This window comes from Octodon degus, unplaced genomic scaffold, assembly GCF_000260255.1.
Source record: "Octodon degus isolate 3935 unplaced genomic scaffold, OctDeg1.0 scaffold00028, whole genome shotgun sequence".
In the NCBI taxonomy this organism is placed as follows: domain Eukaryota; kingdom Metazoa; phylum Chordata; class Mammalia; order Rodentia; family Octodontidae; genus Octodon; species Octodon degus.
In genome coordinates this window covers 9515797-9527762 of record NW_004524604.1, presented here as the reverse complement: position 1 = coordinate 9527762, position 11966 = coordinate 9515797, and the positions used below count along the sequence as shown (strand labels likewise).

Here is an 11966-nt window from a genome sequence, read left to right as displayed (position 1 = left end):
TCAAACATCTTAGGCATAACATGGAACAGGTATTTTTCATCAAGAAGTGATATGTTGAACTTTAAGTCCCTACAGAATATGATGAAAAAACATTTAAAAACTTAAAATAGATTTTAAAAATAGGCATAAAGAATTATATAATACTCATGTTTACACATAAGTCCAAAAATCTAACCATATAAAATCTTGTAGCAGGACAGTTCCCCAACATTCCTTTTCCTGTCTCCTGCCTTCATTCACCACCCTCTTCTTTTTGGAGAATCATCTACCTGAGAGACAGCACAGCAGCAACTGGCATGATGTGACAAGCACCCCGTATTCAGAAGACCAGAATGACAGGCACTCCAAGCATGAACCTACTATTACAAATTGCCATCTTCAGTGCAGTTGCTTAATTCACAGTGTCAGTATATATATTTAGTCAGGGTGAGAATCTTTTCCAATTAACTGCTAGATTCAAAAATCTTCTGGAGATTCTCAGGATCATTGCCTTGCCCATCTTCTACATATGGCTTGTCACTGTCATGTTTCCTAGCACTTCTCCTTTTCCTCTCTTAATTAGTTAGTCCTCGAGTTCTTGCTTTCCTTTTACTTGTATTATACTTTTCTATTTGTATTTCTTCTTTTGAGTTCTTATACTAGGGAAAATATATGATATTTACACATCTGTGTCTGGCTTATTTCACTTATGAGTCTATCTTCAAGTGGCATCTACTTCAATATAAAGGCTTCGAGTTTATCATTCTTTATAGCTGAGTAATAACTCCATTGTATAAAAATACCACATTTTTTTCATCCATTCCTCAGGTGATAGGCTTCTTGGTTGTTTCCAATATTTGGCTATCACAAATTGTGCTATAAACATAGGCACACATATATCACCATGATATGATGTTTTCAGATCCTCCGGGAAAATTCTCAGTACAAGAATAGCTGGTTTAAATGGGATTTCAAGTCCAAGTATTCTAAAGGAGTCTCCACACTGACATCTATAACAGTTGCACCAGTCTGCATTCCCACCAGCAGTAGAGAAGGGTTCCTTTTTCCCCACATCCTCTCCAACATTTGTTGTTGATTGATTTCTTTATGATAGCCATTCATTCTGGGGTGAGATGATGTCTCAATGTTGTTTAATTTGCATTTCACGGATGGCTAGTGATGTGGAGCATTTTTTCATATATTTATTTGCTTCTTTAATTTCATCCTCTGAGAAGTGTGTGTTCATCTCAAATGCCCATTTCTGAACTGGTTCTTTAAATTTTGGGGCCATAGTGTTTTTTTAGTTCTTCATAAATTCTAGAGAGCAGACCTTTGTCTGAGTACTTATTTGCCATGATGTTTTCCAAATTTGTGGGCTGTGTTTTGACCTTGTTGATAATTTCTCTTGAAGTGAAAAAACTTCTGAGTAAGAGCAGGTCCCAGTTGTTAATTCTTTCAAGTGTTTCCCATGCAATTTGATTTTGTTCATGAAGTCTTTGCCTACCCCTATGTCTTCAAGAGTTCCTCCTACTTTCTCTTCCAGGAGATTTAGTGTCTCTGTTTTCATGTTTAGATCTTTAATCCATTTTGACTTTAGCTTAGTGCATGGTGATAAAGCTGGGTCAAGTTTTAGTTTTTGGCATGTAGAGAGCCAGTTTTTCCAGCACCATTTGTTAATGAGGCTATCTTTCTTCCAGTGAATATGTTTGGCCCCTTTGTCAAAGATACGGTGGCTGAGAGTGTTCGTAGGGGCTTCAGCGTCTTCAAATGTATTCCATTGATCCTCAGGTCTATTTTGTTGCCAGTACCATGCTAATTTTATCACAGTAGCCTTGTAGTATAATTTCAAGTCAGGAATTGTAATGCCTACTGTCTTTTCTTTGTTGCTCAGGATTGCCTTTGCTATTCTAGGTCTTTTCTTGTTCCACATAAATTTTAAGAATGATTTTTCCAGCTCTGTGAGGTATGTTGGTGGTAGTCTGATAGGGATTGTGTTAAATCTGTACAGCAATTTTCAGAGTATGTCCATCTTCACAGTGTTGGTTCTTCCTATCCAGGAGGAAGGAATATCTCCATTTTCTGAAATCTTCTATGATCTCTTTTTTCAGGGTACTGTAATTTTCCTTGAAAATATCTTTGACCTCTTTAGTTAGATTAATTCCAAGGTATTTCATTTTCCTCACTGCTATTATAAAAGGTATTGTTTCTATAATTTCCCTCTCAGTGTATTTGTTGTCTGTGTAGAGGAATTCTATTGACCTTTGGGTCTTGACTTTATAACCTGCTATGCTACTGAATTTCTGTACTAATTCTAGAAGCTTCTTGGCAGAGTTTTTGTGTCTTCCAAGTAAAGTATCATGTCATCTGCAAATAATGATAATTTAACTTTTTCTTTACCTATTCTTACTCCTTTTATTTCTTTCTCTTGTCTAAAGGCTGTAGCTAATAATTCCAGAACTATATTGAATAGGAGTGGAGATAGAGGACATCCTTGTCTTGTACCAGATCAAAGAGTAAAATATTTCCATTTTCCCCATTTAGGATTATGTTAACCTTTGGGTTTTCATAAATGGCTTTTAGCAGATTGAAGTAGAGGCCATCTATTGCAATTTTCTGTAGGACTTTGAACATGAATGAGTGTTGGACTTTGTTGAAAGCCTTTTCTGCATCAATGGAGATGATCATGTGGTTTTTAGTTTTCGCTCTATTGATGTAATGTATTACATTTATAGATTTCGAATATTGAACCATTCTTGCATCCCTGGGATGAATCCTACCTGGTCATGGTGTATGATGTTCTTGATGATTTGTTGTGTTCTGTTTGCTAGGATTTTACTGAGGATTTTTGCATCTATGTTCATGAGGGAGATTGGCCTGTAGTTCTCTTTCTTAGTTGTGTCTTTCCCTGATTTTGGTATTAGTAAAATACTTACCTCCAGGAGTGATTTTGGGAGGATTGCTCCCATGTTTGGTGCTTAGATATTTATGAGTGTTACCTCTTTTTCTTGAATTTTTCCCCTAACCAGTATATAGTGGCCTTCTTTATTTCACTTGATCATTCTTAGTTTGCAGTTGAGACTGTTTGAAAATAGGATTGCTACCCCTGCTTTTTTCAGAGGTGCTGGGCTTGTAATATTGTGTTCCATCCTTTGACTTTCAGCCTATGAATATCTTTATGAGTTAATTTTGTTTCCTGTATACAGCATATTGTTGGATTTTGTTTCCTAATGCACTGTGCCAGTCTATTTCTCTTAATTAGTGAATTGAGTCCATTTACATTGATGGTTAGAATTGAGATGTATTGACTTATGATTGACATGTTATTTACCTGTTGTTGTTTACTCCTTTTTCTCCTGTGTTTAATTGCTTGCCCTATTTATTTGGTTGTTTGCGATCTTATTCATGGAGTTCTGATCATTTTCATCCCTCTCCCGAACATCTTTCAGTAGCCTGTGTAGGGTTGGCCTTGTCATCATGAAATTCTTTAGTTTTTCTTTGTCATGGAGGTATTTCACTTCTCCATCAAACTTAAAAGAGAGTTTTGCAAGGTATTGTAGTCTGACCTGGAATTTGTTTCCGTGGAGGACTTGAAGTAATGTGCTCCATGTTCTTCTTGCCTTCATCATTTGTGAAGAGAAGTTGGCCGTAGTTCTGATGGGTTTTCCTTTGACTGTGATCTGCTTCTTTTCTCTAGCGGCTTTCAGTATATTATTCTTGAGCTGAGTTTCTGGGATCTTGACTATTATATGTCTCAGTGTGTTCTTAATTGGGTTGAGGTTACTTGGCGTTTTGTATGCTTCAGTTACCTGAATGTCAGATTGTTTTCTTATATTTGGGAATTTTTCTCCTATTACTTCTGCCCATATGTTTTTAATGTCATTTGTATTGACTCCTTTCTCAGTGATGCCTATTAGTTTCACATTGTTCATCTTTGCATCATCTTGTAGGTGATGGATTATTTTTTCCTACATTCTAGTTGTTTTTAAGAGATCTTTTCTTACCTTTTCACTAGCTGCACCAGCATCTTCAAGATTTTAAACTGTCTTCACTTTTATTTAAATGGTTTTGCAAGCTTGTGATTGAGATTTTAAATTTCTCTATATCTCTTTGACTCTGCTTCATGCGATGTATTTCTTTCCTGTATTGCTCATTCAAGGAATCCGTCATTTTCTTAATCACCTGTTTGTTTTTTTATCAATGTCTTCTTTAGAAGCAGTTATTAATTCTTTTAGTGCAGTGTTTTTTCCAGATTGGGTTTCCTCCCTGTGCTTCTGTAGTTGATTCTTTACTTGAGATGCTATGAGTTCTGAGCATTCTTTTCGTATTTTTATAGAAAATTCTGCCCTCAGTTCCTCTATGACTTTTTGCTGTTGCTTATTTACTTTCGATGCTATTAATTCATATGTTTGATCTGAGGTAGTAGAAAAGAATTCCGCTCATACATTTGAGCTGAGCTAGTGTCCTCTGTGCTTGTTCTGGCTGGGCATTGGATTTCCTGCATATGTTTCTGCATTTGATTCTTTACTGCAGATATTATTAATTCAGGGATTTCTTTTTTCATTTCCAATCTGAGTTCTCTATACCCTTCTGCAGCTGTTTCTTTATTTCAGAAGCTGTTCATTCATTGATTTCAGCTGTGTGATTCCCAATTTGTTCTGTTTTAGTGTCTTCTGCACTTGTTATGGGTGGTCTTGTGTTCTGAGGTTGCGTTTTGCTCGTTCTCATTGGCATTTTGTGTAGCACTGTCTTTTTACCTTTGTTGTAGAGCTTTAGTGCAGTTATAGCCTTAACACCTACTGAAGTTCAGGTGTAGATCTACAAAGTTTGGATTTATCCAGCTGTGCCTGGCTTGGGTCTAGCTGCTGTGCTCAGCTCCTTCCTGCTGCTGCCCTTGGGAGTGAATCTTTTGTGCCCCTCTGGCAAGATGTTCTGCTCCTGGACTAGCTGGGTGGTTCTGTCCCCTACTCTCTCTGCAAGGATTGCAGCTGTAGCGTTTTACCTCAGGCCTGTATTCCAGGCCTGAGGTGAGTCTGGAGGGAACAAGGTGGAGTAGCCAGGAGAGGCAGCTCTCCCACACACTCACCAGGTCTGGGCTATGACTGGATCTGCAAGTCCCCAGAATGGGGCAGAAATCTCACTGGTTGGACAAGGTGGGGGTGTACTGCGGAATGTTGGGGGGGGAGTCCCCAAGGGGGTGGAAGTGGGTCTCAACCTCGCTGTGCCTGTTCTGGGACCAGCAGGTCCAGCTGGCATAGGGTAGTTGGAAGCTCTCCCACACACTCACATGGCCTTTGGTAAGACTGGATCTGGGGGTTCCTGTAACAGGGCAGAAATTCCTACTCGGTGGGCAGGTTGAGGGGTTGCTGTGAAGTAGTGGGGGATGTCCCAAAGAGGTGGAAGAGGGTTTCACCCATAGTGCACCTTGGCTGGGACTGTCAGGTCCCCCTGGTGCAGGTTATGTGGAAGCTTTCCCACACACTCACCAGGTCTGGGCTAGGACTTGATCTGGGGTTCCCTAGAATGCAACAGAAATTCCCATGAGGTGGGCGGGGTGGGTGGGGGTGCTGCTGAATGGTGGTGGTTGGCCCAAGAGGGTAGAAGAGGGTTTCACCCATGGTGCGCCTAGGCTGGGATTGGCACGCAGCTCTCCCACACACTCACCAGGCCTGGGCTAGGACTGGATCTCCAGGCAGCACTTTGAGGAATGCTCACCAGTAGGAATGGCACTAAAAAAGACCAGGCAACCAGGAAGATGGATGTAGTGTCACTAGCCAAGAAAACAGAAACTTCCAGGAAGAAACAGATGTTCAGTTTTATAAAGTCTGTGAAGGATGGGTGATTGGACTTTTATAATATATTTATAATCCTTTGTGACTTAGTTTCTATAGTTGGGACTGATAAAAGTGCAAGTCAACCTTCAAATATTTATTGAGCATCTGCTTTGTGTCATGCACTGTTCTCCAGGCATATGGCAGGGAACAGAAATGAGTACTATACCTGCATCAGGGAGTTTCCAGTGGAGTGGGGACACTTGACTAACACATGATATTTTAGTCTTTTCTTTAGGGCTTGTTAGTACAGAAAAGCTTTTATAGCTAGGAATTCTAACATTTAAGTAGCTTGGCGCCCCCTTACCTGAGTATATAGTCATGGTCATAACATCCTCCCAAGCAGGGGAAAGGAGAGGAAGGGAGAGCAACATCAAGTGATAGATGACTCATTTGAGAATCTTGTTATGAAAGAGATATTTGGATTCTTTTGAAGTTTCAGAGTTATTGAACTGAAAGGATAAAATTTTTATTTCACTACTATGTAAGTTCTCATGGAAAGTGAGTTTTACTTGAAAAACCAACTATGTAGTAGATGATTCATAGTAATGTAACAACCACAAGAATTTCAACAAGTTAGAAAAAAATATGTTAAGAAACAGCTTAAGTGTATTTGCATTTCAAATAGTACCTAATTATTTTTGATCCACTGTATGAAGATCCTGTTATTCCAAGTGCTCAGGCCAGGGATATAGCTCAGCGGCATAAGTGCTTGACTGGCAAGAGCCCGGTCCTGCGTTCAATTCCTAGTACTAAAAACACAAAAAATTAAAAAAAGTGTTCTTATGCTTAATTACTTTTCTTTCTTTTTTTAGGTTACTTTTATTCAAAACCTTGTATTTTGTGTAGAAAGAGTTTACCGTGTACCTGACTTTGGTATCTGGGAAAGAGGAAGCAAATACAATAATGGCAGCACGGAGCTACATTCCAGGTAATATGCCAATTTCTTGGGGCATTTTTGGTTGTTCCTGTTGTTTAAATACATAGAGTTTTAATTTGAATAAAACCCAAGTTGTAGACTGAAAGTATGTCTTTCATTTGTTAATTTTCAATACATTATTTTCTATACATGAGGCAAATGAAATTCACCTAAAGGGCCAGACAGATAGCTCAGCAGATTAAAGCGCCTGCTTAGGCAGAAGCAGGAACAGGAGTTAGATACCCAGCATTCCATACCAGTCCCACCCCCAGGGCACACTGAGACTGTGATTGAGTCTAGGCATGGTGGTGCATGCTTGTAATCCCAGTGCTTGGGAGGCTGAAAACAAGAGGATCACTATGAGTCCGATTTGTTTAGTGAGACCCTGTAGACCCTATACTAAATACATTAAAAAAAAAAAAATCACCTAAAATTAAAGACTAGAAGTTCACTCTTAGCACTCAAAGAGATGTAGAAAAGGAGCAAGATATCTTTCCCAACCTCTCTAGTGATCAGTACATGCATTTAGCCTTCACTATTAATCTGCAGCTTGGCCTTCATGCATTAGAATTCCTGGCTGTAGTTGTATATACATGGCATGTAAATTAAAATTTCCTTCCATGTTGCAGAGCTGATTTTTACCCTAACCAGATTTTATGCCTTTTAGTGAAGTTAACTAACATTCAGTTCTCTCTCTCTCTCTCTCTCTCTCTCTCTCTCTCTCTCTCTCTCTCCCTTTCTCTCTCTTTCTCTCTCCTCTCTCTCTCTTTTTATATACTTAGTACAGAGTCTACAGGGTCTCACTACACTGATCGGACTCTTAGTGATTCTCCTGTTTTCAGCCTCCCAAACTGGGCAAGACTGGGCACCTGCCACCACGCCTAGTCTCAATCACCTGTTTCAGCGAGCCCCAGGGACAGGACCGGCACCTCAAGCCAGGGATTGAACCTGGCCACTGCACTCTGCCTCAGCAGGTGCTTTAGTCTGCTGGCTGTTTGGGTGGCGCATTCAATTCTTTCTGTAAGAGTTGTGATCAGTATCTTCAACTACATTTAATGTTTTAATAAACAACAGTAGCTGATGAATGATATTACTAGATTATGAATTTTCTTTACTCTTTATGGTTAAGGAAATAATTTTGATAACTAAGCCTTTCTTTATATCCTTATTTTATGCCAAGGGGGTTATGTTTTAACTAATTAAGTTCAATAAGCCCTGTCCATTATTCACTAAAAGATGTTGAAATGAAGAAATGTACATTCAACAGAGGTCATTTAAAGGAGAAGTCAGTTTGAAATATTAAGATTTAAAAGAAGTAGAGAAACAGTCATAAACACAAGTTAGCAGCAATCTGCGGCTTTATTTTTTTGGACATAACAAATTAAGCTAAAATAATATACTTAATAAGCTAAAAGCTAACTTCAGATCTGTGCATGTAGCTCTGAGTAGGTAGCCTCTTTAAAATGAAGGTAACCTTTACTTTACAGAGTTACCTTAATTGAATTATTTTTTATGTATTTTGAATGGCTGATATTAGTAAGGACTATGATATTAGTATATTCATACACTTAAGAATATTTTAATAACAATAATTAAGACTGCTGTGTTGCCTCCACTAGGGGTGCACTAAAAAGGCAATTGAGACTGGGCGTGGCATGCACATGTAATCCCAGCTCTTGGGAGGCTGTAAACAGGCAGATCACTATGAGTCTGATCTAGTAGCGAGACCCTGAACACCCTGTAGACTCTTCCCTAAAATACAAAAACAACAACAACAACAAAAAAGGATTAAAATAAAAGGAACTGACAGATGTCCTAATAAACTAATTTACAAACCTTTTCTCAAAAGTTTTGTAATCCATGTGAGGCATTTTTTTATATAGAGCAGAATGGTAGAAATCAGTGAAGAGTTTGGAAAATTTTGTAAGAATGCTCGGTTCAGAAATTAAATTTGAAATACTAAAACTAGTGAGATAGTTATATTCCAGCCATCTTCCAAATTCAGTTCTCGATATTCCAGATTATCAGTTAGATTACAAGAAAGTGATCTGATTAGGTTATTTTAAAATTTTACATTTGCAATGTTTATAATGATCACATTCTTGCTTCTTTTTTCTTCTTATTTATTTATTATTAATTTTATTGAGAAACCAATAACAATGAGAAAGTTTCAAAACCGATTAATGGGACAGTTTCAATAATTAATATATTGCATATTGTTGTCTTTGTAGTGGTTATTCATAGTACAAGATGCAGACATGATAGCCTGTCCAAACACTGTTAGTACAAATCTTTCTTCTCATTGAATCAAGAGAAAGTAGCTCTATATCTATCCTAACTATTTTGTATATACAGATACAAAATGGTCCTTCATTTGTATCTCCTTTTCTGTTTAGTGTTGTCAGAGATGGGTGTTCCATTGCCATTTAAATATTGTAGGTGAGTGAATTCAGCAAAATTGGATTATTTTACATTTTTCTTCTTAATAAGCATATACTATCATGCCAATCTGCTTCCACTTCTGTTACTTGCAGTATAAAGTATGCTGAAAAGTAGGCATTTTTCTGTATATGAAAAAGGCAGCTGTGTTGGTGCTCATCTGTAATCCTAACACTTTGAGAGGCTGAGGCAGGAAAATTGCAAGTTCAAACCCATCCTGACACCGTGATGTTCTTTGCTATCTTTTGCATGTAAAATTAATCTTAATTGTAGTAGGCCAGCTTTATTCCAATGGATGGGAAATGAAGTTTGGCATTTAGATTTTGATATGTTTTAAACGAGGTATGATCAAAAGACAATGAATGTTTAAATTTTATAAAATTGATTACATTAAAAGACATATGGCCATAAATGTCCCTCAAAACATTATTTTGATACAAACACACTTATGCTATTGTTCGTAGTTTCAGAGCCATTCTGGAAATTCCCTTTTCTGTGTGTCTTTAGTTGGTACCTCAGCCTCCTGATTCAATTTTAAGCATTTACTTTTTATGGTCATTTAGTTACCATTTGTGATGAAAGACAGATATCAGAAGGTTCCAGTGAAAAAGGTGCCTGAGGGCATCATCACAATGTTTTTACAAACTTGCCTTTCTTTTGGATGATGCACAGAAGTAAAATTCACCATATTTTTAATCATATTTTGAAAGATAGGAAAGAGAACTTCCAAAAATGCTTTAGAAAACAGCAAAAGACCCAGGTGTGGCACACAGCTGTAACTCCAGCACGTTGGCAGCTGGGGCAGAAGGAGCACCACAAGTTAGAGGCCAGCCTGGGCTACATAATGAGTTCAAGACCAGCCTACAGTACATGGCAAGACGCTATGTAAAGAAAAAAAAAAAAGTGGGAAGAATGATGAGATAAATGCATTCAATGCAAGGGGGTATATTTTGAGGGGGCTTAATAGCAGTGTGTCTTTTATTGCAATAAGGGTGGGAAAGTAGGATGTAGCAAGCATGGGTACCACATGTTCCTTCCTAATGCATTGATGTTACATAAATAGACCTTTTTAAAAAAAATTAAAAAGACTGATGCTGAGCTGTAAAAGGCTCAAGTCAACAATTTCTGACATTGCCAGTCCTACGGATAACCCACTACTATTATGGACTACTGGACTATATTGGATTGTTTTGCTGAATTCATGCACCTACAATATTTAAATGACAATGGAATACCCATCTCTGACACAACTAAACAAAAAAGGGGGATACAAATGAATGACCATTTCATGTCTGTATATTCAAAATAGTTAGGATAGATATACAGCTACTTTCTTTTAATTCAATGAATAGAAAGATTTGTACTAATAGTGTTTGTGGACAGGATATCATGTCTGCATCTTGTACTATGAATAACCACTAAGACAACAATATGCATTGTATTAATTATTGAAACTGCCCTACTAATCAGTTTTGAAACTGTCTCATTGCTATTTGTTTCTCAATAAAATTATTTTTAAAAAGTAAAAAAATAAAATAAAATTTAAACTTTCCCCGATATTTTGATCATACTTTGTATCTTTAACATAGAACTTCTAGTTGATCATGTTGTAAAACTTTACAATTGCCAACACACACACACACACACACACACACACACATGCACGCACACAAAGAAACTTAAAACTTTTTCTCAGATTTTTTTGAATGCATACATATCCATCCTGTCTTGGATATGTCGTTTCCAGAGCCAACAGAACATTGCTATGCTTTATGTCCAGATGTCCCCCAAAGGCTCCTACACTCATAGGCCGGGCTTTTGGAAGGGGATTAGATTGTGGGGCCTTAGTGCTTTCTTGCTGATAGGAGTTGAGGTATGGTCAGAAGAGGTGGTCACTAGGTGTGCCCTAGAAGGGTGCCCCTCTGCCATGTTCTCCTGCTTTGGCAACACTTGACTCTAGATGTGAGCCAAGATAAACCTCCTCTTTTAAGTTGTAAGTGTTTGGGGATTCTGTCCCAGCAGTGAGAAAGTAAAACACAAGTACACACACACACACATTTTTAAGTTTTTATTTGTAGTAGTTCATATGTGCAGTACATATATCATAGTAATTATATTCATCATAGGGAGTTGTTACATGTACATATCTTCATTCTTTTTACTTATCCCTCCCCTTTCCTCTTCTCACTTCCCACTATCTTTTTTTTTTTTTTTTTTTTTTTCAGAACTAGAGATTGAACTGAGGCCCTTGTGCTTGCCAGGGAAGCACTTATTCCACTGAGCCATCTTCCTGGCCCTTCCACTATCCCTTAATCCCCTTCCCACTTGCAAAAGATCTATTTTCTTGTTACTTTTTATTTGACTCTTTAATTTACTTACATTTTGGGCTTCTCATATAAGAGCAGTCATGTTGTATTTGCTTGTGTGTGTCATTTTCCTGTGAATGTCTTGGATTTATCTTTCTTTGACAGAGAAGTACTACTTCATATACAAACACCACATTTTCTTTCTCCACTTACCTGTTGATGGACATATAGCCTGATTCCAAGATTTAGCTATGATGAACTGTGCTACTATAAACATGAGTATGCATATATCACTATAATATGATGGCATTAACTCTTGGGAAGATACCCTAGGAATAGAATGGAAGAAAGTGGGATTTCTGGTTTTAGTGTTTTGAGGAATCTCCATACTGATTACCATAGCAGTTATACTAGTTTACATTTGTATAAACTATGTTGGAGGGTCCCTTTTTCCCCTGTACTCTCAACAGCATTTGTTATTATTTGATTTCTTGA

At 37.7% G+C, this 11966-nt stretch overlaps 1 protein-coding gene across 5 annotated transcripts in view; it reads left to right on the top strand.

The window, feature by feature from the left end:
- Positions 1-11966, top strand: part of Phkb (phosphorylase kinase regulatory subunit beta) — a 268116-nt gene that overhangs the window by 127750 nt on the left and 128400 nt on the right. For all 5 annotated transcript variants that reach the window (XM_023712979.1, XM_004629191.2, XM_023712977.1 and 2 more), the window contains one exon: positions 6623-6738. In XM_023712979.1, coding sequence (XP_023568747.1) covers positions 6623-6738 — 116 coding nt within the window. The remainder of the gene's footprint in view (positions 1-6622; positions 6739-11966) is intronic.